This window comes from Rhinopithecus roxellana, chromosome 17, assembly GCF_007565055.1.
Source record: "Rhinopithecus roxellana isolate Shanxi Qingling chromosome 17, ASM756505v1, whole genome shotgun sequence".
NCBI classification, from domain to species: Eukaryota; Metazoa; Chordata; class Mammalia; order Primates; family Cercopithecidae; genus Rhinopithecus; species Rhinopithecus roxellana.
The window spans coordinates 62,168,523-62,196,033 of NC_044565.1; the positions used below are offsets into that span (position 1 = coordinate 62,168,523).

At 49.5% G+C, this 27,511-nt stretch overlaps 1 protein-coding gene across 1 annotated transcript in view; it reads right to left on the reverse strand.

The window, feature by feature from the left end:
* Positions 1-9,333: 9,333 nt before the first annotated feature.
* EFR3B (EFR3 homolog B) overlaps positions 9,334-27,511 on the reverse strand; it is a 111,296-nt gene continuing 93,118 nt past the window's right edge. The window contains exons 16-23 of the mRNA XM_030920463.1: positions 25,547-25,678; positions 23,418-23,485; positions 21,263-21,390; positions 20,062-20,153; positions 14,179-14,227; positions 11,886-11,992; positions 10,140-10,189; positions 9,334-9,662 (exon numbers count right to left, since the gene is read on the reverse strand). Coding sequence (XP_030776323.1) covers positions 9,557-9,662; positions 10,140-10,189; positions 11,886-11,992; positions 14,179-14,227; positions 20,062-20,153; positions 21,263-21,390; positions 23,418-23,485; positions 25,547-25,678 — 732 coding nt within the window. The 3' untranslated portion in view covers positions 9,334-9,556. The remainder of the gene's footprint in view (positions 9,663-10,139; positions 10,190-11,885; positions 11,993-14,178; positions 14,228-20,061; positions 20,154-21,262; positions 21,391-23,417; positions 23,486-25,546; positions 25,679-27,511) is intronic.

The window sequence follows — 27,511 nt, forward strand, 5'->3', positions numbered from 1 at the left end:
CTCTTGGCACTGGCCACAGATGGGGAGAATTGGGGCAGGAGAAAGAACAGAGGATTTGCCATACACAGACTGAGGCTGGCAGGCTGGCTTTGAGCACAGGTAAGACATTTCCTGAGAAATACCTGAAACACTTCAGAAGACTTTGCAAGGGGCCTGGAGATCACGTATGATCAAGGTGGGGTAAGAACAGGAAGCGTGAGTTTTGATGTCAACATAACTTCACTCATCTCCATAGGAGAATGGGACATAAGGATTTTCATGTTATTCTCATGAATACTTTTGTGGGAGAATCATCAGCCCCATTTTACAGCTGTCCTGGTTTATAGACGGCTCATACAGGATGATACTGGTGAACAATATGCAGGTTATGCTATTACCACTTCCTTGGAGACTGGAAGCAGTCTCCCTTTGCTTTAGCTACTTCAGCCCAGCAGACAGAGCTATTTGCCCTCATTCGAGCCTGCTTCCTTCCCAAGAGAAAAATCACTAACATTTCTACAGACAGTAGATATGCATTTGAACTTGCTCATGATTTTGAAAGATTGTGGAAGCAGAGATCTTTTCTTGTTTTATTTTATTTTCTCATTTTCTTTAAGCATTTTTAAAATTTTTAATTAAAAAGCTTTTTAAAAATTTTTTTAACTTTAAAGATCAGATTTATTTGGAGAAAACAAAAAACTCACAACCCAAACGATGGGATTTTACATCTAAGGACATCTCCCAGATATTAAGTCTACAGATTACAAATCATTTTCATAGAAGATATTTTTGCACAAAGTTTACATGTATTCAGCAGTGGGACATAAATTAATTCCCATTTGTATTTTTGTTTTGTTTTGTTTTTTTGAAACGGGGTCTCGCTCTGTCATCCAGGCTGGAGCACAATTGTGCGTCCTCAGCTCACTGCAACCTCCGCCTCTTGGGTTCAAGCGATTCTCGTGCCTCAGCCACCCAAATTGCTGGGATTACAGGCGTGCACCACCAGACCCAGCTACTTTTTGTATTTTTAGTAGAGATGTTGGCCAGGCTGGTCTTGAACTCCTGGCCTCATGTAATCTGCTTGCCTCGATCTCCCAAAGTGCTGGGATTATAAGCATGAGCCACCATGCTTGGCCCCTGTTTCTATTTTAACAGAGGGGCAACATAGGGGAGTGAGAATAATTTTTAAATTTTTGAATCAGAAAAGCCTCCTGAGCCAGTGTAGGCTCAGGGACTCCTTTCTTGTAATAGGGACAAAATAAATAATGAACCTCATGTAAAAGACTTGTTAGATGCAAAACAACTACCTGCTGCTCTGGCCATTATTAAGATTCCAGGACATTTGAAACCAGACTTCATGGAAGTTAGAGGAATACCATTTTGCTGATAATGCTACAAAGAATGTTCCTCTTAGAGATCCTCCTGATCAAATCTCATGGCCCAGTTAGAAAAGTTTCCAAAAGATGATCTTAGAACAATTACTAAAGATGCACAGAGGCTGGGCGCGGTGGCTCAAGCCTGTAATCCCAGCACTTTGGGAGGCCGAGACGGGCGGATCACGAGGTCAGGAGATCGAGACCATCCTGGCTAACACGGTGAAACCCCGTCTCTACTAAAAAAATACAAAAAACTAGCCGGGCGAGGTGGCGGGCGCCTGTAGTCCCAGCTACTCCGGAGGCTGAGGCAGGACAATGGCGTAAACCCGGGAGGCAGAGCTTGCAGTGAGCTGAGATCCGGCCACTGCACTCCAGCCCGGGCGAGAGCGAGACTCCGTCTCAAAAAAAAAAAAAAAAAAAAAAAAAAGATGCACAGAATTGGGCACCAGAGGTCAAAAAACAAAATCAGAAAAATAATGGCTACTGGTTTGATGACCAGAAATAATTTTGGTCCAGGCATGGTGGCTCACGCCTGTAATCCTACCACTTTGGGAGGCTTAGGTGGGAGGATTGCTTGAGCTCAGGAGTTTGAGACCAGCCTGGGCAACACAGCGAGACCCCCATCTCTCTCTTTCACTCTCTTTTGTTAACATTAAAATGTTTAAATTTAACAAATAAAAGAAAGAAAAAAATCTGGCTTGGGCCAAGTTAAGAGCTTGTTTTGCCAGATACCATGAAATTTCCATTGTTAACTACTGTGCATGACTTCTGCCACTGAGCTACAGAAAAGATGGTCATTTTTATGAACCAGTGCTGGTAAGGAAATGTTAATGGAGCTGCTAAAGAGTGCTTATGTGGCCTGCCCCACCTGTCTTCTTTAGGGTAGGGTTCATGCAACTTTAATTACAGGTTGAGTGCATTGTAACCTTTGTTTCCTGATAGCTTGGCTGATAAAACTGTTGCAAAGACTTCCTGGGTTCCTGATGTGCAGTTGCTTATGATGTACAAAGCACCCATCCAATTGTTATTCCTCACATATTGCTGTAGAATTGGGCAACAGAGATTTTTTTTAAACAGGGTCTCACCCCGTCACCTAAGCTGGAGGGCAATGGTGCGATCGTGGCTCATTGCAGCCTTGACCTCTTGGGCTCAAGCTATCCTCGATTCTCCCACCTTAGCCTACCGTGTAACTGGGACTACAGGCATGCACCACCACACTGGTACAATTTTTAAATTTTTTTTTGGTAGAGACCAATACAGTTCTGTAAGTATGAGCCATCTATAAATCAGGATAGCTGTAAAATGGGGCTGATGACTCTCCCATAAAAGTGTTTATGAGTATAATATGAAAATCCTTACGTCCCATTCTCCCGTGGAGATGAATAAAGTTATGTCGACATCAAAAACACATGCTTCCTGCTCTTATCACCTTGGTCATACGTGATCTCCAGGCCCCTGAGAGTCTTCTGAAGTGTTTCAGGGACTTTTCAGGAAATGTCATACCTGTGCTCAAAGCCAGCCTGCCAGCCTCAGTCAATGTATGGCATCTACTCTGTTCTTTCTCCTGCCCCAGTTCTTCCTGTCTGTGCCCAATGCCAACGGTCAGCAGCTTTTTCTGAAAATACCAGCTAGTCAATATTTTAGACTTTGCTGTGCACACAGTCCCCGTCACAGTGACTCAACTCTGCAAGAATGCAGCCATTGACAACATGTCTAGCTATGTTGCCCAGGTCTAGCTATATTGCCCAGACTGGTGTTGAACTCCTAGCCTCAAGTGATCCTCCTGCCTCGGCCTCCCAAAATTCTGGGATTCTAGACTTGAGTTTTCATGCCCAGTGCAGCAGGACTTTTTAAAACCTCTCTTTCCTTGCTCTTTCCTGGGTTGTGTTGGCAAACAGCCCCTGCAAACTCCCTGTACCAGGGTCTGGGTTGGACAGGTGCTGGCTAGGTCAGTGAGGCCTCAGTTTTTTTTTTTTTTTTTTTAAATACACTATGCCCTGACTTTTTGGCTGCTGGCTCAGACTCCCTCCGGCGCTGTAATCATTAACTTCTCCAGGAAGCCCGTAAGACAGGCATCAAAGTCCCTGCTTCTGCTCAACCAGAGGCAGTGTCTATTGAAGTCTGAGATGGAGAGAAGGAAGGAAAGAGATGGCTGTGAGGGGTGGTAGGGCAAGGGACGGCTGATGGGGTGCCTGGGCTGAGGCTGCAAAGGGAGATTGGTCTGTGGAGCACCGAGTCCCTGATTGCTGGCTGTATGATTGACTCTGGCATCTTCATGTCACCACAGGGGGGTCTTGGTCCACATGGGCAGTCCTGGGGCCAGTCTCATGGTCTGGGCAGGCTGTGGCCTCCTGGCCATGCTGGGCGCCCTGTGCTATGCTGAACTGAGTGCCTTGTTCCTGAATCTGGGGGAAGTATACCTACATCTTACGAACCGTTAGCTCCTTGCCAGCCTTCCTGGTCATCCACGCATATTTGCTGGTGGCCAGACCAGCTACCATTGCTGCTGTTTCTCTGAGCTGTGCTGAGCATGCATGGTTCCCTTTTACCCTGGCTGTGCCTCACTGCCCCTGGCTGTGCTCAAGAATGTGGCTGTCACCAGCATCCTCCTTCTGATGGTGGCTAACTGCTGGAGCTCCAGGCTGGCCACCATGCTGACAAACGTGTGCATGGCTGCCGAAGTATTCTCACTGCTCGTCATCCTTGGTTGGGGTACTGTTGGGCCAGGGCTGGGGCTGCACGGAAACCCTTATGTCTGCCTTTCACCACACGATGTGGCAGGTGGGGCACATCGACATGGCCTTCTAGTCTTCTACCAGGGCCTGTGGTTTTTGTTTGTTTTTGTTTTTTTTCCTTTTGAGACAGAGTCTTACTCTGTCGCCCAGGCTGGAGTGCAGTGGCACAATCTAGCCTCACTGCAACCTCCGCCTCTTGGGTTCAAGTGATTCTCCTGCCTCAGCCTCCCGAGTGACTGGAATTACAGGCTTGGACCACCACATCCAGGTAATTTGTGTGTTTTTAGTAGAGACAGGGTTTCACCATGTTGGCCAGGCTGGTCTCAAACTCCTGACCTCAAATGATCTGCCCACCTCAACCTCCCAAAGTGCTGGGATGACAGGCATGAGCCACCACGCTCGGCCTGCCTGTGGTCCCTCAATGACCGGAATAGCATCAACTCTGTGATGGAGGAGCTCCAGAATCCACACGTGAGTCCATAATGTCACTTCTGGGGTAAAAGCTCTGAACTTCAGCAACTCCAACAATTGGATCTGTAATCATTCAGCTTTGAGGTGACTAAGACTATGAGCAACCCAGCTGGAAATGTGGGCTCCCCTCCTGCACTCATGGGACTTGCATGCTGGCCCACTGACCATCCTGATTAGTTTATGTAATAATAGAAATAATCACTTTGCAAATAAGCAGAGAACTTTCTAGTAATACACTCACGGTCTCCGTTTTCTGCTCTGCGAGATAGGCATTATGAGCCCATTTTTCACACGGGAAACAGATTTCAAAAGGGAAAATGATTTTGCAGTCACACTGCCTGTGAGAGACCATGCTTCACGCTTCAGCTCTATATCTATCTCCTGGATCATCCTCTCCAGAACACTGCAGCAGGTAGTTAATTCACAGTTGTCAGAGCCTGGGAGCTGCTACAGGACAGAGTGTACTTTGGACAGGGGAAGAGTCAGTCCTGCCTGGCTCACCCCACTTGTGAGACCTGGGCTGACTAGTCCCTGCCCTGGTGGGGGCGGTCTTCAGGACAGCTTGGGATTCAGGTGAAGCATTTGGATCTTTGGTTATGGCAGGTATTAACTCTTTCTTATTTTAAATATATTTGCCTGGAGTATTATTTGTTTTATTTTTTTTCCTGCGGAAGTTTAAAAATTCTCAGAGTGAAAACTTCGTGTCTTTTCCTCTCTGTCCTCTGGGCTGGCTTAAGGGCCATTACACCTCTCCCGGTCTTGGCAAAGGCTCCGTACAGTGGGGTTTGGGAGCTATTGAGAGAAGATGAGCAGCTTGGAGACAAGTCCATGTGCAGAGAGAGAGCCAGGGAGAGAGCCAGGAGTTCTGGGACCTAGTTTTTATTTTTGCATGTAATTCCTTGAGCATCAGTTCTTTGCCTATAAAATGGGATTCTAATAGCTGTCCTGCCTACCTCACAAGGCTTTGGAATATCCTTATCAATGGCCTTGGGAAGATGGCTAGGCCTCTGAGTGCCTTCAACAGGTCTACAGGTGCACCTCTCAGGTGAACCGTTCGCCTGTGGTCAGGCTGGTTCTGGGGACAACTGGGAACTACAAGCAGAGGCACTGGCTCCTTCAGTCCGCAGGGTGAGAGCCCTCTCTCTCTGAACCACACCCTGGGCTCGGAGCTGGACTTGGGAAAGAATACGGGGTCCAAAGATGAGGCAGACAAGGCCCCATCCTTAGAGCAGGGACTGGCGAATCTTTGCTATGAAGAATCCAGAAAGTTAATATTTTAGTCTTTGTAAGTGTTCTGTGAAAGGGCCGTATATGCAAAGTGGCCCCCAAATGCCAAAAGAGCTGAGAAACCAAAGAATGAGACAGACTAATCCAGTTTGTCAATAGAAGGTCGGGGAATTTACAGACAGAAGCATGGTCTTGGGTGACTGCGAGACAGGGCGATCTCTGTACTGCACCCCCACCCCAGAGCCAGGGCTTATATGTTGGGGAAAAAGTATATGTGCTTTGGAAGGCACATGTACATTGCTATGGGTGTCACAGCCTATGCTGTATGGACCAATAGCAAAGGTTGTTTTGTAGGGAAGGTGACACTCACAGTGAATAGGTGTTCCCACACAAAGAATAAAACGTCAACTTGATACTTTGGAGGCATTCCCAGATGTGGGGCTAGTCAGAAGTCACCTGGGGGATTAACATTTATTGTTATTATTTTTTTGTTTTGTTGTATTTTTTGGGACACAGTCTTGCTCTGTCACCCAGGCTGGAGTGCAGTGGTGCGATCTTGGCTCACTGCAGGCCTCTGCCTCCTGGGTTCAAGCAATCCTCCAACCTCAGCCTCTTGAGTAGCTGGGACTACAGTCACCCGCCACCATGCCTGTATCATTTTTGTATTTTTAGTAGAGATGATGTGTGCCACCACCCCTGGCTAAATTTTGTATTTCTAGTAGAGATGGGGTTTTACCATGTTACCCAGGCTGGTCTCGAACTCATGACTTCAAACAATCCACTCACCTCGGCCTCCCAAAGTGCTGGGATTACAGGCGTGAGCCACCGTGCCCAGCTGGGGATTAGCATTTTAAAAAAAGTCACTCTTGTCCCCACAGCGGGCCAAATGGTCTCTGTCCCAACTACTCGACTCTGTTGTAGCATGAAAATGGCCAAGGTAAATACATGAGTGGGGCTGTGTTCCAATAAAACTTTATTTACAAACGTAGTTGGTGGGCTGGAGTTGGTCTAGGGTGGTAGTGTTTTGATCCCTGCTGTGTATAGAGCATTTTTGACAAGTGTGTGTTTCAAAGCAAACACAAAGCCGTTCCTCTGGATTCTGGGCATTTGGGATTCTGGCTCCAACTCTGCCCTCTAAAGCACATGTTAGGTGTATCTTTGTTTATTTCGTACTTTTTTTCAAGAAACTGCAAAACCTTTGCCAAACTAGGGCCAGCCTTATGCCCAGACTCCCTGGGATTTGAGTGAAGAATGAAGGTACCCGAGCATGAAATCAGAAAATCTGTTCTTGTTGTTTTGGCCAGAAACCTGTCTGGGGCGCAACTCAGGGCTCTGCCATCATCACAGCTCTTTAGCTGGTGGGAGAACTCCCTAAGATGAGGTCAAGTTCAGCACCAAACCAAGCCCCTGCCCTCTGACTGTGGGGCTGGACCGTGCGTGGTGGGTGCCCATCTTGCTGAAGCCATCCCATCCTGAGCCCTGTGGGAAGGAACACTCCAGTCCACTGACCCACTTTGGCTGCTGACAGCCTCATCTGGGTACTTCATTTGGGAGACCCGTAATTCCAGCACTGGAGTGATGAGGAATTCGCTGCTATGCCTATGTGGTGGCTGGGGCAATTTCCTTTGCCCTCAGAATCCCCGATTTTAGACAGTCTTGCTCTGTCACCCAGGTTGGAGTGCAGTGGTGCAATCTTGGCTCACTGCAATCTCTGCCTCCCGGTTCAAGCGATTCTCCTGCTTCAGCCTCCCAAGTAGCTGGGATTATGGGCACACCCCACCACACCAGGCTGATTTTTGTAAGAATCCCCGATTTTATTGCTGGGAAGGACCTGAGAGGACCCACCTTATTCAAGAATCCACTGCTGTGCAATTGGCTTCACTTTCACAAATTTGCCACGTAGCCCACCAGGTAGTATGACTGGCAAGGCAGAGCAGCCCAATGAGGCTTCCTGGGAGAGGAGCCTGGAGCCAAGCCTCCAAGGGCAGATGCAGCCTGTGGCAACGCAGCTATGTGGAGCAGCATGAATAATCCAGACGCCAAAAAGGGCAAGGCATGTCTGCACCACAAGGAAATATGTCACTGAGTGAGGACAGCCTCATCACTGGGGCTGATCACAGGGACCTGAAGTGAGTCCTAAGATTACTATTTGATGCCACCATGCCTTCCCTTCCACACCCAGCTCTGAAGTTTTCTGTGGGCAGATCTCAGCCCTGGCCACACTCCTGCCACACTGCCTGAAATTGTACCCTAAAAAGGGATTCCCAGCTACTCAGGAGGCTGAGGCGAGAGAATCACTTAAACTCAGGAGTTCGAGGCCAGCCTGGGCAACATAGTGAGACCCTCATCTCTAGAAAAAAAAAATAAAAATGGATTCCTTTGGATCAAGAAATCTACTCACCCTGCCTCCTTTAGAATGCAGACTCCAGGGAGAGAACATCTGACACTCACATCTTACTGTAGGTTATGTCGGCTCAGAGGAGTTACAGGAAATGTGACTAGCGGAGAAGGAAAGGACGATTTTGGACCACACGGCACTGCCACGGGCGGAGCCCCAGGTGAGGTTCTGTCAGTGGCACCCCGGGAGACACAAAGGCTCCTGGAGAAGGGGCCAGAAAGGGGAATTGGCAAAGAAGGTAGCAAACTGTCTCCTGGGCAGCTCCGCCCGGCTCCGTGTTAGCTCCTCTCTGCACACCCTCATTACACAGAGACACAGACGGCACACCAGGAAAACAGGAACCCAGAACCCAAAGGGGTCTCCATGGCCTCTCCCAAGCCACAAGCGTTGCCAGGTGGTGCCAATGTCCCAGACTTTGTCCAGAGAGTGAAGAAATCATCCTAATATTAGGTGTTAGATCCTTCTTTCTTCAAACGGAACATCTAAAAAGTTGGCTTCTGATATCCTTGAGCCCCAAAACGCCACTCATCCCACCCTCCCCACCCTCCCACAACCCAGGTCAGGCTGGGAGCCTTTTCCATAGGAGGTGATATGGGCAAATCTTGAGGACCCTGCAGTTCCCCTCCGAGATTATCTTGCTCGGCCTTTCCTCAACCCAGAGGCCCCAGGAACACTCTGGGACCCTCAGAAGAAAGATATCACAGAGAGAGAACCCAACTCTGGAAAGCGTCCTGCCAGCCTTGCATCCTGCTTCCTACCCTTTGCTGCCCCCACACCCCTTGTGGTGTCTCCACCCCAGCTCCATTACACGGGCTCAGCATTCATTAATGGTAGAAACACAGACAAATGGGAGATGAGCAAGAGAGTGAGAGACACAGCAGGGACATGGGCGGGGAGCAGGGGCAGTGCTGGGGAGGAGAGAGCCATCCCCCTCTCAGCTTCCTTCCCCAGGGGAGTAGAGTCCTTAGCTTCCTCTCACCAACCAAGTCTCCATCCAGCTCCCTCCTCTGGGGAGGACATGCACCCCCTGTGGAAGCCCTTCACTCAAAACACCAAGCAGGAGCTTCTAAGCCCCTTCCCCCCGGCTTCTCTCGAGAGACACCCCACGATTCTCTGCCCCTGCTGACAAGAGAAGATGAAGAGGGCGCAGGTGAGACGCTGATTGGTGAGATCTCCCTCAGGGAAGACGAGGAGGAGGTAGGAGGGCCAAGAAGGACCAGAGAGTCTCCACCTTGGCTTAGCCTGGGAGGCGCTGCCATCCAAGGTGACATTTTCTCAGAGATCCCAGCCGGATCTCCATGTGGTCAGGTGGGCATGAAGCGAGCCCCTCCTGAGACCCCATCCCCTTGAGGAGCTCCGGCTCCTAGAATTCAGTATACACACAGGTCAGGAAACTTCATTTCGTAGACGGGGATGGAGTGGTTCTGCGGCTGACCGTAGGCTGCAGTGATGGTTCCCGATGGGCTTGGTGGGGGCCTAGGCGGCAGGAACACATGAGTAGAAAGGCATGAAAACAGAATTTTAGGATCCCACCCTTGTGCAACCAAACAGAGTAGGTGACTTGGGTTTCTTTTTGCACAGGGACCAGTGACCCCTTCATTCCACAGGTTCCCAGGATTCCAGATTTTACTAGAATCTACAGCTTGGAGTCAAGCTTCTCTGCAGACTCTGCAGTGACACTGCTGCTTTAGAAAAGTGCCAGCCTGGGACACTAGGACTCTTGGGTCCTTCCAGGTTTCACTGAGGCGGCCTCTTTCCCTCTCTGGTCTCTATTTCCTTGTATAGGGATGGTTAGAGTTGGTGGCCGACTCCAGCCCAGGGGATAGAGACTGTGGTGGGGTAGGAGGAGTGGGGGAGGGGAGAAGGGAAGACAGGTGAGAGAAGAACTCAGGATGAGGAACCCCAATACTGGGTCACAGAGGTCAGGGTCCCCTGTCCAGGGTTGCCACTTACCGGATGGTGATTTCAAAGATCTGATTGAGTTTGCTCTGGAGCAGCGATGCCTAGACACAAACAGCGGGAAGTGAGCTGGCAGGGGTGGGGGGCTCAGAACCTTTGCCAGCTGGCTCAGGGTGTCCAGAGTATACACTGGAGGTACAGGGCAGCCACAGCCTTAGGAAGGCAGGCAGAGGTGAACACACTCCAGCACTTATCCACTGGACCCTGACTGCAGATTCGGGTCAGGGAAAGCCACCTACTGAAGGATGGCTGGGGATAGGACAGAGGCTCAGAATCACCAGGGAGGATGTCAGCAGGCAGTTCTGGAAGGTCCTTCTCCTTAAGATGGGGCAGTAGGGGCTGCTGGGCATGGAGTCAGGAGACTGCACTAGAGCCAGCTCTTTTCTTTCTTTTTTTAAATTTAATTTAATTTATTATTATTTTTTTAAATTGAGAAGGAGTCTTGCTCTGTCACCCAGGCTGGAGTGCAGTGGCATGACCTCAGCTCACTGCAATCTCTGCCTCCTGGGTTCAAGCAAGTCTCCCAGCTCCTCCTGAGTGGCTGGGATTACAGGTGCCTGCCACCACGCCCGGCTAATTTTTGTATTTTTAGTAGAAATGGGGTTTTGCTATGTTGGCCAGGCCGATCTCGAACTCCCGACCTCAGGTCATCCGTCTGCTTCAGCCTCCCAAAGTGCTGGGAGTACAGGCATGGGCCACTGTGCCCAGCCTGTGCCAGCTCTTTTCTAACTTGCAAGGGGCAGTGCTGCAAAACTGGTGGCTTAGAGATGATCTCTGATTACTTCTGGCTCTAATGAGGTCAATGAATGCAGAGAGTGGGACTGCACGTGTTCCGTGACTGGGCCCTAATTCCTAGCTCATGAAATGGGCATCCCTCTCAAAGCGGGACGACAGGTTAGGACAACACCGGCCCGTGGAAATCTATATGTTATATATAGACTTACATATGAATATTATATATAAAATATATAAAACAGAAAATTATACATATTATATTTTGTTGGGAGAATAGGTTATTTGTAGATTTTGAATGTTTACAGTTATGTTTCATTGTTACTAAGCTTGACATTCGGGGCTAATAAATCCCAGCATAGAATCAATTTCAGGACTGTCTGACCTCCTCCCTCCAGTCTAGACATGGCTCCTCGTTTCTACGTGTCCAGCTGCCTCTCTCTCTGATCTCTTTGCCAAGGCCTGGCTGTTCCATCCCCCTGCTAAGGTACCCTGGTTGGAAGAGGGTCCTGGTGCCAACATTGACCATCTTCCTTTGCCACACACCCCTCCCCCATCACCCTGTAACGTGGGGATCATAATGGCACCAACTTCAAGGAGTTATCATGAGAATGAAAGTGGCTCATGAATAGAAGAAGCTGTCGTCCACAGTGAGTGCTGTTCGTGTGCCTGCTGTCAGGACCACAGTGAGCATGATCTGACTGCCAGACAGGTGCCTCAGCTCAGGACTTCTTCCTTATGTGAAAAGTGTGAGGTCTCAGAGAGACCCCAGACAAACACCCAAGTCTTTTGGTTCACAGGGGAGCAATGCAGCATCGGGGTGTCGGGGAAAGCCTGGCAGGGCAACAGCAGAGCTCTCTGAGTTGGAATACAAGCCCTAATGTCTGACAGGGGGTGGGGGTGGGGTGGTCAAAGAGCCAAGATCTCCTAGGAACTTAATCCTGTCCTGGACCCAAATTCAGTCTTGACTCAGCTCCCTAGGACTCGCCCATGTCACGCTTCACTTACCCGGGCCCCGCAGTGTGCGGCAATCTCCTCGAAGGGTGCCTTCTGGAACTTCTCCACCACCTGCCGCCGCCGCTCACGCTCCTGCTCCTCCACTGCTACGCTGTCCACTGCGACGCAGAGAGCTGGGTTAGTGCCAGGCCTTGCTCACTGAGGGGAAGGGGAGGGACTCCTCTGGGGAGCACTGTCCATGAGCATCGCTTGGGCTCTCCCCTCATCTGAAGAGTAGGGGACAGTGGCGTGGAGGTGTGGTGCCCTCACTCAGCCCTGGAAGGTAGGACCAGTTCCTGATTCTGTCTGAGGGCTCAGCCTTCTTCCTCATGTAAGAATTTGAGAACTATGTGAGAGGACCTTTCAGCGGGGCTCTTACAGCCCCAAGTAGCTGCTCTCCCACCAGGACTCTTAAATTGAAGGTCCTGAACAGTTGGTCCTTTGAGTACTCTGTGGGTATTTTGTAAAGAGACATCGAGGCTGGGCGTGGTGGCTCACACTTGTAATCCCAGCATTTTGGGAGGCCGAGGTGGGAGGATACCTTGAGGTCAGGAGTTTGAGACCAGCCTGGCCATCATGGTGAAACCCCCTCTCTAATAAAAATATAAAAATTAGCCAGGCGTGGTGGCACATGCCTGTAGTCTCAGCTACTTGGGAGGCTGAGGCAGGAGGGTTGCTTGAACCAGGGAGGTGGAGGTTGCAGTGAGCCAAGATTGCGCCATTGCACTCTAGCCTGGGTGACAGAGCGAGACTCCATCTCAAAAATATATAAACAAGAAAAGAAAAGGGACACTGACAATGGTAAAGCCGCACAGACCACGAAAGCCAACACGGAACACCTGTGGCAGGGCAGCCCGAGGTCATTTAGTTTAAGGCTTCTACACATGCTGCTTGGTATCCAAGATGAGTTAGCACCAAGAAGAAAAAGGGGTGTGTGTCGCACATGTCCAACATACTGGGTTTTTTAAAATAGAGATGAGGTCTCACTATGTTGCCTAGGCTGGTCTCAAACTTCTGGGCTCAAAGGATCCTCCTACCTTGGCCTCCCAAAGTGCTGGGATTACAGGTGTGAACCACTATGCCTGGCCCATACTCAGTTTAAGAAGGCAAGAAATGGCTAGGTGCAGTGGGTTATGCCTGTAATCCCAGCACTTTGGGAGGCTGAGGAGGGCTGACTACCTAAGGTCAGGAGTTCGAGACCAGCCTGGCCAACATGGTGAAACTGTGTTTCTACTAAAAATACAAAAATTAGCCAGGTGTGGCGGCAGGCGCCTGTAATCCCAGTTACTTGGGAAGCTGAGGCAGGAGAATTGCTTGAACCCAGGAGGCGGAGGTTGTAGTGAGCCAAGATGGTGTCATTGCACTCCAACCTGGGTGACAGGGCAAGACTGTCTCAGAAAAAAAAAAAAAAAAAAAAAAAAGGGCAAGAAATGTGTACATTCAGAGAGACTACCATTAATGATGACAAAAAGTTAAAAGTTTGGCATTTACAGGTATAATTTGTCAACAGTTAGAAAAAATCTGTTGTCCAATGATCCAGATAGAGGGATAACAATGCATTTTAAAATCATCTGCCCTTATTAAACAGACATTCATATGATTCATTCTTAATATCTTCCATTGGCCAGCTTATTCTTTTGTGTCACAATTCACCAAAAAAAAAAAAAAAAAAAAAAAAAAAATTTGCTCTGAAATGCTTTCTACCTACAGCCGTCAACTGATGACTTTTTTTATTTTTTATTTTCTGAGATGGAGTCTTGCTCTGTCGCCCAGGCTGGAGTGCAGTGGTGCAATCTCAGTTCACTGCAACCTCTGCCTCCTAGGTTCAAGCAATTCTCCTGCCTCAGCCTCCCGAGTAGCTGGGATTACAGGTGCATGTCCACCATGCCTGGCTAATTTTTGCATTTTTTCAGTAGAGACAGGGTTTTACCACATTAGCCAGGCTGGTCTCCAACTCCTGACTTTGAGATCCACACACCTCAGCCTCCCAAAGTGCTGGGATTATAGGTGTGAGCCACTGCGCCCGGCCCACTGATTACTTTTAAAGGCAGCTGTCCTTAGTGGCAAAAGCGTTGCCCACTGTGGGCCACACAGGGCCCCACTACTGACCCCCTTCAGGAGAGGAGGGACATTCAGTGGCAGCTTTGGTGGCTGTGATGAGTTTGTCAAAAGCCACCAGCCTCTCCCTTCATGCAGATGCTGGATCCCACTGCGGAGGGTGGTAGGTCCTGCTGCATCTATAGGAACAGGCCCAAGGACCCCACCCCATTTTGCCTTCTAACCAGAGTCCCTTGGCCTGACTTACCAATGGCTTTCTTCAGTGTCTCATAGGTGATCTCCTCGGCAGGCACTCGCTGAAGGAGAAGGGACAGAGGTGCTCAGAAAGTCAGGGGGCAGAGAAAGGAGGCAGCCCCAGCACCCCCAGCTCTCTGGCAGCCCCTTGCTTCTTAGAAGAAAGTCCCAATGGGCAGGAAGTCCCTCAGGACACCCCCAGCCCCATCAGGGTCTTGGAAGCTCCCTAAGCAGGCACAGAGGACAGCGAGATGCAGCGGGGAAGCTCATTCCTCATCAGATTCAGACTCAGAACAGAATCCTGAGTCTCATGTAAAAGAACGCACTGTCCCCTGCCTCCTCCCCAAGCCTGTCCATCAAGCACCATGAGAGGAAAATACTGCAATTTTATTTTATTTTATTTTGAGACAGAGTCTTACTCTGTTGCCCAGGCTGGAGTGTAGTGGCGCGATCACGGCTCACTGCAACCTCTGCCTCCTGGGTTCAAGTGATTCTCTTGCCTCAGCCTCCCAAATAGCTGGGATTACAGGCATGCACCACCATGCCTGGCTAATTTTTATATTTTTAGTAGAGATGGGTTTTACCATATTGGTAAGGCTGGTCCCGAACTCCTGAACTCATGATCTGCCCACCTCGGCCTCCCAAAGTGCTGGGAATATAGGTGTGAGCCACCGCGCCCAGCCAATACTGTAATTTTAAAACATCACCAGAGAACACAACAGAAAACACTGGAAGCAAATAACTTCAGATGTAAATTTCAAGAACTGAGTATCAGCTCTGAACTCTTAAAGTATTAAATTACGGCCGGGCGCGGTGGCTCAAGCCTGTAATCCCAGCACTTTGGGAGGCCGAGACGGGCGGATCACGAGGTCAGGAGATCAAGACCATCCTGGCTAACATGGTGAAACCCCGTCTCTACTAAAAATACAAAAAACTAGCCGGGCGACGTGGCGGGCGCCTGTAGTCCCAGCTACTTGGGAGGCTGAGGCAGGAGAATGGCGTGAACCTGGGAGGCGGAGCTTGCAGTGAGCTGAGATCCGGCCACTGCACTCCAGCCTGGGCGGCAGAGCGAGACTCCGTCTAAAAAAAATAAATAAATAAATAAATTACTCACCAACGTGACTTGAGCATTTAATAAAGATAAGAAATGGAAGGTTAGAAGTGACAGGCCGGATGCAGTGGCTCACGCTTGTAATCCCAGCACTTTGGGAGGCCGAGGCGGGCAGATCACTTGAGGTCAGGAGTTTGAGACCAGTCTGGTCAACATAGTGAAACCCCGTCTCTACTAAAAATGCAAAAATTAGCCAGGCATCGTGGTGCACGCCCGTAATCCCAGCTACCTGGGGAGTCTGAGGCAAGAGAATCGCTTGAAACCGGGAGGTGGAGATAGCGGTGAGCCGAGATCACACCACTGCACTCCAGCCTGGACAACAGAAGGAGACTCTGTCTTAAAAAAAAAAAGAGGTGACCAGGCCCCCACCGACTGCTAAGGTTCCAAGGAGTTGCCCCACTCAGTCGTCTGCAAAGCCTATAAAAGGAGGTGGAAAATAATAACACTCAAAGAAGGGAGCTCCACAGATGCTGAAAATAGTGAAGGAATTTGGACTAAATTCCAGAAATTACTCACTAGACAATGAACTATTAGACCTATGATTTACCCATGCTTTATCTTTTTTTTTTTTTTTTTTTGAGATGGAGTTTCGCTCTCATCACCCAGGCTGGAGTGCAATGGCACAATCTTGGCTCACTACAACCTCCACCTCCCAGTTGGTTTCAAGTGATTCTCCTGCCTCAGCCTCCCCAGTAGCTGGGTTACAGGTGGCCGCCACCAGGCCGGCCCAAGTTTTTGTATTTTTAGTAAAGAAGGGGTTTCACCATGTTGATCAGGCTGGTCTCGAACTCCTGACCTCAGGTGATCCTCCTGCCTCAGCCTCCCAAAGTTCTGAGATTACAAGCGTGAGCCACCGTGCCCAGCCTGATGCTTTATCATTTAAACATAATCTTAAGCAAAAGCAGCAGACACAGAATGATTTCAATGATATAAAGTTCCAGAAGTAACGCAACTCAGGCTAGGAGCTCCCTTAGGGAAGGGGGTACAGAGGCAGGGCCCCTGGGCGATGACAGTGTTCCACTCTCTCATCCGGGAGTGATTGCATGGGCATATACACTTAACGAAAATTCACTGAGTTGTGCACTTTTTTATTTGTTTGGCATTTTTGTTTGAGTAGGAGAGGACAGAAGAATAGGTATTATATAAAGTCATTTAACAAACATTAAGTGAGCACCAACTACATACAGGACTGTAGGTGAGTCCATAGAAACTGCACAATTTGTTAGCATAGGAATTACATGCAAGAGAGAGCTGTGCTTGGCTTTAACTTGCTCTGAGGACTTATCCTCTGTACGTCCATCCATTCATCCACTGTCAGCACCGAGCAACATTGGATATTCACCTGCAGGGTGCTAGGGAACTGTGTGGTGGCAACAGTCAAAGAAAAGGCCACTCTCTGGGCAAGAGAGAAGGGATGCTCCCTGGGCAAGAGCAGGGAGAGAGAAGTTTATGGAGGAAACCGAACAGGGGCCGGGCGCCGGAGAACAGACAGTTCACAGGTGCTCAGCTGCACCAGTGTGGAGGGGAAGGGTGGTTCAGATGTGGCATTCTACACTAGCAAAGGCCTGGAGATGGCTGAGCACAGCACGGGAGAGACCGAGAGCAGCACTGCCAGACTGGGACAGTGGATACAGGCCAGAGCAGGTGGGGGAAAATGAAATGGCAGAGCCCAGACTATGCAGGGCTGGGAATGCCAGGCACCAGGATTCAGATTTGACCAAACCAGCATTTATTCACCCCTGCAGCATGTATTCACTCCTGCAGCAAGCCTGGGCAGTACAGTCCTAGGAACCACCATGGGACTCTGGACTAGCACTGATGGCTGAGAGTGGAGAGAGCTGTGGCATGGCAGAAGGGCACAGGAGGAAGGCCCCTACACCCCTGCTTTGCCACCAAGCCACCTCTGGGCTAAGCTGACTCTTGAAGGGAAGAAGGAACTGATACTGGTGGCCCAGGAGGCCACTAGTGAGGAGGTGGCTCTAGCTGTGTAAGCATTTTGCCTCCCGCTTCTGCGTCACTTCACTCCTCAATTCCCGAGAGTCTCTTACCTCTTGGGAAGAGAGAATCGCCACTATGGGGAGAGAGCAGCCAGCTCACTCCGATGCCTAATGCATTGGAGGTTCCCAGTCCTTGGAGCTGGAAGGGCCATGGAGGATGCCTCGTTCAACCTCATTTTACTTGTCCAGTTAGCCCAAGTCACAGCTTCCTTCCATGGGAAGGTTCTAGATAAGCTTTGAGGGCCCTGGGGTGGAGATCTGCCCCAATAAATGAAGTGGTCGAGGGCACCGTTAGGGGGAAGCTTGATCCTGACCCCTAGAGACTTCTCCTACCTCTGATTGCATCTGGGGAAAGGCTTGATGTCAAAGCTGTCCTTCATGTCTATATTAACCCTAATGGGCATAGAACCTCGGGAATGCCAACCTGTCCATGCCCAAGGACCATGTAAGTCTTTCTGTCCCAGTCCCACCCAGATGTGTGTCCTCCATACTTCTTGTGAACTGGGACAGTCAGCATTAAAAAAAAAAAAAAGGCTGGGTGTGGTGGCTCATGGCTGTAATCCCAGCACTACGAGGCGGCCGAGGTGGGCAGATCACTTGAGCCCAGGAGTTTGAGACCAGCCTGAGCAACATGGCGAAACCCCATCTCTACAAAAAATACAAACATTAGCTGGGCATGGTGGTGAGTGTCTGTAGTCCCAGCTACTCGGGAGGTTCAGGTGGGAGGATCGCTTGAGGAGGTGGAGGTTGCAGTGAACTGAGGTCAAGCCACTGCACCCCAGCCAAGGTGACAGAGCGAGACCCTGTCTCAAAAAAAAAAAAAAAAAGGCATATTGCATCTGTGGCTTCAGTTCCCTCATGTCTCATTCCTCCTCCTCTCTGCCCTCCACCTCCATTTCTTTCTCGTTTGGGAGAATAAGTTTTGTATTTCCACTATGATTCCTTATTCTTCCCTACTCATGGGTACATCTGCTTCACTCACTGAGTGGAGTGAGGTGGAAGAAATGAGATAATGGCAGGGGAGATATCACATGTTAATTTGAACAAAAATTCAATGTTTACAGTCCTCAAGAGAGGAGAGAAGGAAGAGAGGTCTTTAAGGCACTGTAGCAGCTTTCTCTTAAAAAAAAGAATCTTGGCCGGGTGCGGTGGCTCAAGCCTGTAATCCCAGCACTTTGGGAGGCCGAGACGGGCGGATCACGAGGTCAGGAGATCGAGACCATCCTGGCTAACTCGGTGAAACCCCGTCTCTACTAAAAATACAAAAAAACTAGCCGGGTGAGGTGGCGGGCGCCTGTAGTCCCAGCTACTCCGGAGGCTGAGGCAGGAGAATGGCGTAAACCCGGGAGGCGGAGCTTGCAGTGAGCTGAGATCCGGCCACTGCACTCCAGCCTGGGTGACAGAGCAAGACTCCGTCTCAAAAAAAAAAAAAAAAAAAAAAGAATCTTGGGGTCAGGCACAGTGGCTCACGCCTGTAATCCCAGCACTTTGGGAGGCCGAGGCGGGCGGATCACAAGGTCAGGAGATAGAGGTCATCCTGGCTAACACGGTGAAACCCCGTCTCTACTAAAAATACAAAAATTAGCCAGGCGTGGTGGCATATGTCTGTAGTCCCAGCTACTTGGGAGACTCAGGCAGGAGAATTGCTTGAAACTGGGAGGTAGAGTTTGCAGTGAGCTGAGATCATGCCACTGCACTCCAGCCTGGGCAACAGAGTGAGACTTCATCTCAAAAAAAAAAAAAAAAGTCTTGGCTGTCAGTGGTTACGGGAGGGATGAAGAGGTGGAACACAGAGGGGTTTTAGGGCAGGAAACGACTCTGCATGGTACTCTAGTGGGGGAGGCATGTCATTATGCATTTGTCCAAACCCACAGAATGTACAACGCTGAGAGTGAACCCCAGTGTAAACGATGGACTTCAGATGATAACGTTGTGTTAAGGCAGGCTGAACTGTAAGAAATGTACCACTCTGCTGGGCAATGTGGATGGGAGGGGAGGCTGTGCATGTGTCAGGGGAGGGGAGGGGGCAAAGGGCGATCTCTGTACCTTCCTCTCAATTTTGCTGTAACCTAAAATTGCTTTAAAAATAGTCTAAATTTAAAAAAAGAAAAAAATATTCTTTATTGATACATACGGAAGCAACACTATGAAAGCTGTTCTCACCCTTCTCTCTCCAGTTAAGTCTTCTAGTTTCCAACCCAGAGCATGTCGGTCCCCCTGTGAGTGGGGAATGATGACCAGCACGCCTTTCTATTTAATTTTTTGAGACAAGGTCTCACTCTGTCACCTAGGCTGAAGTGCTGTGGTGCCATCATGGCCTACTGCAGCCTCGACCTCCCAGGCTCAGGTGATTCTCCCACCTCAGCATCTTGAGTACCTGGGACCACAGGTGCACGTCACCATGCCTGGCTGATTTTTCAAATTATTTTTTGTAGAGATGGGGTCTCCTTATGTTGCCCCAGATCATCTCGAACTCCTGGGCTCAAGCAATCCTCCTGCCTCAGCCTCCAAAATGTTGGGATCACAGGTGTGAGCCACCATCCCCAGCCAGGCCTTTCAAGAGTGAGTTTTAATGATATCCTCATGGGAGCAGGGAGGACCCTAAAAATTTTTCCAAAGGGAAGTATCTATGACACATACATGGGGAGAGTCAGTGCGAGTGTGGAATTACTCAAGAAACTTGCTTTCCATGCAGCCTTAAGCACACTGTGTGGGCAGGGGAGCCTGGAGTCCAGCATCCAATCTACAGGAGGTGGGGCTGCCCCAGGACGGTGGCAGAGACACTCACCTCCTCCTTCTCTGGGCTGTTCCTCGATTCTACCTCCACCTGCAGGGAGATGGTCTCTCCAATGCTCCTCCTCTTGGATAAGCGATCCTCATCTGGGGAAGAAGCAGCCTGGAGGCTTTAGTTCCCAGCCCTCGGAGATCCAGGACTGAGCCGCGAGTCCCACCTCCCAACCCCTCTGCCTCTCCTTGGTCCACAGTCCTCTAAGGCTCAGTGCACACTCAGGCTACACCTGGAGTTTACAGAAGCTTCCAATTGCTGTGGGCCTTCTCTGTCCATCTTAGGGTGGTCAATTTTGCTCTTTGGGGCTAAAATTTTGAAATTGTCAATGAGAACACAAAGAAGGTGCTGATGACCAGAATACACATCTCACCTCATGTGTAAGCATCATCTGCTAAGAGCACCAGTAGCTCTTCATGAAGCATTTCATGAAGTATTTACTAAGCGTATTTGCATTAATACAGGTACCTTATCATGCCAGCCCTCTAAGGCAGCTTTTTTTTTTTTTTTTTCTTTTTTTGGGACGCAGTCTTGCTCTGTTGCCCAGGCTGGTGTGCAACGGCACGATCTTGGCTCACTGCAATCTCCACCTCCTGGGTTCAAGCAATTCTCCTGTTTCAGCCTCCAGAGTAGCTGGGACTACAGGCACACACCACCACGCCCAGCTAACTTTTTTTTGTATTTTTAGTAGAGACGGGCTTTCACTGTGTTACCCAGGCTGGTCTTGAACCCTGGAGCTCAGGCAATCCATCTGCCTCGGCCTCCCAAAGTACTGGGATTACAGGCGTGAGCCACTGCCCCCACCGGGCAGCTATTGTTAACATTCTGTTTTACAGTCAAGGAAACTGAAATTCAGGGATGCAAAGGACTTGTCTAAGATCTTTCAGGCAGTGAGTTGCACAGGGGTCTCGAACTGGGTCTCTGGTTCTGTAGCCATGTATGCTCTTTCTAGCACAATGGAGCCTCTCCCATCCTCAGGGCGGGCCATCTCATGGGCAGGGTACTTTCAAGGACCCTGCCCTGAGGAGGAGAGGTGGGGCAATCAAGAGGACCTCACCATAAATTTGCACTGTGTCTTTCAGCTCTCACGACATCCAAGGTGCTTCACAGGCAATCAAAGGGCCATAAGTCCCTTACGCTCAGGCCCTTACCTGGCCAAGGAAAGACAGAGGCAGGCCCAGGCATCCCTGCACAGAGCTCATACCTGTCAGTTGAGGGATGTAGGGCAGGCAGAGCCGGTCTGAATTGTAGCCGCTGCCTCCCAGGACTTCACTAATCTTGCTCTGGCGGAAGAGAAGCTCAATCACCACCCCATCAAGATTCTGAGACAGCCTGGAAGATGGAGGGAGGAGGAAGCTCGTTAGAACCACGGTATCTAGAATGACTTCTGAATAACTGTTTTTTTGTTTCTGCTTTTTAGACAGGGTTTTGCTCTTGTCGCCCAGGCTGGAGTGTGGTGGTGCGATCTCGGCTCATTGCAACCTCCGCCTTCCAGGTTCAAGCGATTCTCCTGCCTCAGCCTCCCGAGTAGCTGGGAGTAAAGGCGCCCGCCACCACACCCAGCTAATTTTTTGTACTTTTAGTAGAGATGGGGTTTCATCATGTTGGCCAGACTGGTCTTGAACTTCTGACCTCAGGTGATCTACCCTCCTCAGCCTCCCAAAATGCTGGGATTACAGGCATGAGCCACCATGCCCGGCCAACTTTTCTTATTACAAAAGTAACATCTTCACTATGCAAGATGACAGAGAAGCAAAAGGAAAAGGGTCACCCCCAGTCCCATTTCCAGAGATAACCACTATTCACGTTATAACATACTCTTACGTACAGCAATCACATCCCTCAGTCACTTTTTTTTTTTTTTTAAGACAGGGTCCTCACTGTATTGCCCAGGCTGGAGTGCAGTGGCTGTTCACAGGTGCCATCACAGCACACTACAGCCTTGACCCGCTGGGCTAAAGTGATCTTCATGCTCAGCCTCCCAATAGGTATGCTCCACCCCACCCAGCTAATTTTATTTATTTATTAATTATTATTATTTCTTAGACTAAGTCTCTCCCTGTCGCCCAGGCTGGAGTGCAGTGGCATGATCTCAGCTCATGGCAACCTCCGCCTCCCAGGTTCAAGGGATTCTCCTGCCTCAGCCTCCCGAGTAGCTGGGATTACAGGCACACGCCACCACACCTGGCTAATTTTTGTATTTTTAGTAGAGACAGGGTTTTACTGTGTTGGCCAGACTGGTCTCCAACTCCTGATCTCGAGTGATCCGCCCGCCTCAACCTCCCAAAGTGCTGGGACTACATAGGCATAAGCCACTTGCCTGGCCTTTTTTTTTTTTTTTTTTTCTGTTTGAGACAGTCTTGCTCTGTCGCCCAGGCTGGAGTGCAATGGCATGATCTCAGCTCACTACAACCTTTGCCTCACAGATTCAAGCAGATTCTCCTGCTTAAGCCTCCCGAATAGAGTAGCTGGGACTACAGGTGTGTACCACCACAACCAGCTAATTTTTGTATTTTTAGAAGATACAGGGTTTTACCATGTTGGCCAGGATGGTCTCGAACTTCTGACCTCAAGTGATCTGCTCACCTCAGCCTCCCAAAGTGCTGGGATTATAGGCATGAGCCACTGTGCCCAGCCCAGGCAAATTGTTTAAAAATTTTTCGTAGATGGGTTGTTGCTTTGTGGCCCATGGTTGTCTTGAAACCATGGGCTCAAGAGATCCTCCTGCTCAGTCTTCTGAGTTGCTGGGCCTGTAGGCGTGAGCCACCGCACCCAGCTTAGTCCCGTATTTTTACATATACACATAGATATCCCCTTCCACACCCGCTGTTCTGTGATCTATTTTATTGACCTATTATGTAGTGGGTATTTTACATTATTCCTCTAAATGAATGTCATGATTGTCTATTATATGGACAGGCCATACTTTATAAAGTCATCCCCTACTGTTAGACATTTTGGTTTTGCAAAATATATTTCCCTTGAGTTCCTCTGATGTTGAAATGACACTGGCCCACAGCACCCGCTATGGTCCGAAAACATCACTTGGATTGATAGGAACGTCTTGTCAGGAATGACTCTTCCAGGATGCATTTAGCATGGGCTTGGCCAAAGTCCCTGGAGGCTGGGTCTCACCTGCAAACACGGCTCAGCATGGCATGCTCGAGGCATGGACTGCAGTAATGTGATGGAGTTTAACTTTACCCAGGACTCCTGGACTACAGGCAGAGCCCATTTTCTGCCCTTGAGTCCACAGACGCCCGAGCCTCCTGGCATTGACCCCTCCTGACCTCAGACCACCCACCTGCTTACTTAGCTGCCCTGGGGATCCGTGACCACGTCCCCCATCCTCTCCTCACCTGGGCCGCTCCACAAACACATCCTCGGGGAGCATGTATGGAGCCTCTTTCTTCCTGGTCTCTATCACCTGGTGGTTGGGAGGAATCAGATGATAAAAGCTGGTTCAGCAGAGAGAGGGAGCTCACAGGCAATGAAAGAGCTCCCGGCTTGGCCCTTCCTCCCTCCTGCAGCCTCCTCAGCACAGTGCCCTCAGCTGAGCTTCTTCAGGGGACACTCCCATCAACAGGGACCCTCAGGGCAGCTGGAGAAGCTCAAGCTGCCTGCGCAGGCCGTGGCCATCAATGACACATGTGCACTGAGTGTCCTCCAATGCAGGGAACTTAACTCTTAAGAGACTGCTGGCTCTGGTGCCTCATTCCTATGCTTTTTTTTTTTTTTGAGACGGAGTCTTGCTCTCTTTTCTAGGCTGGAGAGGAGTGGCACAATCTTGGACCATGGCAGCCTCTACCTGCCAGTTTCAAGCAATTCTCCTGCCTCAGCCTCCTGAGTAACTGAGCTTGCAGGTGCATGCCAGCACGCCTGGCTAATTTTTGTATTTTTAGTAGAGATGGGGGTTTCACCATGTTGCCCAGGCTGGTCTCGAACTCCTGACCCCAAGTGATCCACCTGCCTTGGCCTCCCAAAGTGCTGGGATTAAAGCTGAACCACACTGCACCTGGCCTCATTCCTGTGTTTTTTATTTAAACAGATACAAAGGAATGTAGCTAATACCATGTCCCAAACCTCGGTACTGCAGTACCCAAGTGCATTGCAAAAACACCCTGATGGACAGTGACATCTTGAGCTTTACTCAGTATTCTTTGCAAATTTTTGACAAGAAAAGTGAAAGTTACTAAGTGGTGAGAAGTGGAGGGATGGTCAGCATACAGGTGTGTGTGGTGGGTGGAGGTAAAGGTCCCACAATTGTCAGGCAGAGGATGTCTGGGCATTGCCTTTCTTGCACTCCCTTATCAGTCCAGAAGCTGGAAGAGTCCTGCTTCCCTTGGGGTGGTCTCTGTCACAGTGTCATGGCAGCCTCCCCTGTGACTCCCGGTCAACCCAGGCTAGTTGAGACCTAAAATTTCTTGTTTTGTTTTATTTTGTTTTGCTAGTATATTTTATTTTATTTTACTTTGGAGATGGAGTCTCGCTCTGTCACCCAAGCTGGAGTGTAGTGGCGCAATCTTGGCTCACTACAACCTCCATCCCCCAGGTTCAAGCGATTCTCCTGCCTCACCTTCCCGAGTAGCTGGGATTACAGGCGTGCGCCACCATGCCCAGCTAATTTTTGTATTTTCATTAGAGATAGGGTTTCACCATGTTGCCCAGGCTGGTCTCAAACTCCTGACCTCAAGTGATCCACCCACCTCGGCCTCCCAAAGTGCTGGGATTATAGGCATGAGCCACCGCGCCTGGCCTGCTACTATATTTTAAAGTTAATCCTATACGTTGTTATCATTCAACTTCCAAACACTTCCATGTGTTTTAAAAGATCTTTACGCAACAACTGAGAACACATTTGACTATAGAATGGATGTCAGATAATACCAAGGAATTACTGATCACTTAACGAGCTGTGTTAAGGGTGTGGCAGTCATGTAGGGAGGTGCTCATGCTGTTTCAGGCATGCAGACGGATATATGTAAAGTGAAAGGACAGGATAGCTGGGATTTGTTTTAAAGTATTTAAATTTTTTTTCAGCAAAGGAAAGGGAGATACATGAAGCAAATGGGGAGAAATTTTCGTAGCTCTTCATTTCATCTGAGTGGGCACGAACAGACATTCGTTCACCATTCTACTCAGGCCACTTTTGCGGTATTTCATAGCTGTAGTCTGCATGATCTGAGGCATGTGTGCAGATGTGCTCCCAGGAGTAGGGGAAAGACAGAGGGGCAGGAAGTGGAGGGGCAGACAGTATTAGAAACAGGTATGGAAGACCCCCCAACCCCATGCCTAACCCTACCCTGCTCTGTCAAGTCATACAGGAGGGAAAGATGCCGTGAGTAACTTCTCACTATTAGCGGTTCTTACTTCAACCCTGTCTTCACTGCCTAAGAGTAGGTACAGGACTAATGTAATTAAGGAAAAGCTGCTCCCAGGAAACCCCAAGTTGAGGGCCCCCTGAACTCTTGGTCGTGATGACACCAACCTCATGGATGTGCTGGCAGAAGGCAGGCACTGTTGTGAGCTGACTGATGAGGTTCAGGTAAGCTGCGCCCAGAGCGTAGAGGGCACAGCGGTTGTAGACAGGCAAGTTCTCCTCATTGACTTGGGCCACGTCCTGCAGCAACACAGACAAGGCCCCCAGAGTTTTTCACTGACAGACTACACTGGGTGCCAACCCTCCACCCGACCTCTTCCCAGTCTTCTTCAGAAATGCTTGCTTTCCTAGACTAAGTCTTTCTCAGCATTTGACCCACAACTTCCTGGGGAAAAAAAGTCACCTTCATTAAAGCTGAAGGGAGGGGTAGAACAGTCCATGAACTAGGAGGCTTTTGAGTACTCACAGACTAGAGAGGCAATGACCTCAACTCCCCACTCTGCAGTTCCAGCTGTGACCACCTTCACTGCCCAAACCCTTATCATTAATCCCACTGCAGGGCACTGTCTCCTTCACTCTAGAGGATTCTTAGAGGACTGGATTGGCTTGCTAAACTGGGTTCATATGTTAAGCTAAATTAGCTGTGGGAGTTACCAGGGGATTGGGATATAAAGGAACCCCAAGTTCTAGCTCTTGAGGGTAAATAGAATTTTAAAATTGTAGCATCTAGGCTAGTCCTGCAGGATTTAGCACCATCAGACAGGTGAGACTCTGTGACTGAACTCCCATGCTTGCCCTGATTCAGGAATATGATGCCTGCCTGGTTTCAGGACCCTGGAGACCCAGCCTTTGGGGTCCAAAGGACCCACCCTGACTCCCAGTAGCCTTGGGTGCACACATGCACCCAGGAAGACCATGAGAGTCTCAAGCCCTGTCAGGTGCCACACTGGCTGTCTATGCATCACAAAGGAGGCTTGGTAGACAGGTCCCCAGGCTTTGAGACTCTGACTTACCTTTCCAGGAAACATATACTTTAAACAAGCGCTCAAAGCAATTCTGAAGCACAGCTCCGTTTGGGAACCAGAGAATCTTTTTTTTTTTTAATTTTTAATTTTTAAAAAATGTTTAGATGGAGTCTTGCTTTGTTGCCCAGACTGGCATGCAGTGGCAAGATCTTGGCTCACTGCAACCTCCACCTCCCGGGTTTAAGTGCTTCTCCTACCTCAGTCTCCCAAGTAGCTGAGACTACAGGTGTGTACCACCATGTCTGGCTAATTTTTGTATTTTTAGTGGAGACGGGGTTTCACCATGTTGGCCAGGCTGGTCTTGAACTCCTGAGCTCAAGTGGTCCACCCACCTCAGCCTCCCAAAGTGCTGGGATTACAGGTGTGAGCCACCGTGCCCGGCCAAGGGAACCAGAGATTCTTTTTTTTTTTTTTTTTTTTTTGAGACGGAGTCTGGCTCTGTCGCCCAGGCTGGAGTGCGGTGGCCGGATCTCAACTCACTGCAAGCTCCACCTCCCAGGTTCACGCCATTCTCCTGCCTCCGCCTCCCAAGTAGCTGGGACTACAGGCGCCCGCCTTGTCGCCCGGCTAGTTTTTTGTATTCTTTAGTAGAGACGGGGTTTCACCGTATTAGCCAGGATGGTCTCGATCTCCTGACCTTGTGATCCGCCCGTCTTGGCCTCCCAAAGTGCTGGGATTACAGGCTTGAGCCACCGCGCCCGGCCGGGAACCAGAGATTCTTTAGACAAACGAGTTTTTCTGGGATCACTCAGGGCTTAAGAGCATCCTCTTAGGAATCCCTGGAGTCTCACTCAGACTCTGTGAGAGATTTGACATATTAGTAGCTAAGGGATGTTTCTGAATGACCCCATTCTCTGGGTCTTCTTTAGCTTGAGGATGGGGCAAGGCCATGAATGAAGCATTCTTTGGGGTTCCCCAAACAGGACCATGGTTTGGGGTCTTCAGGGAGGAGTGGCCAACCACGCGTGCAATATTCCTGGGTTCCAAAACAGTGTTAAGCAGTTGCTACTCAATATTCTTATCAGGGCTTGCCCAAAACAGGTCCCTC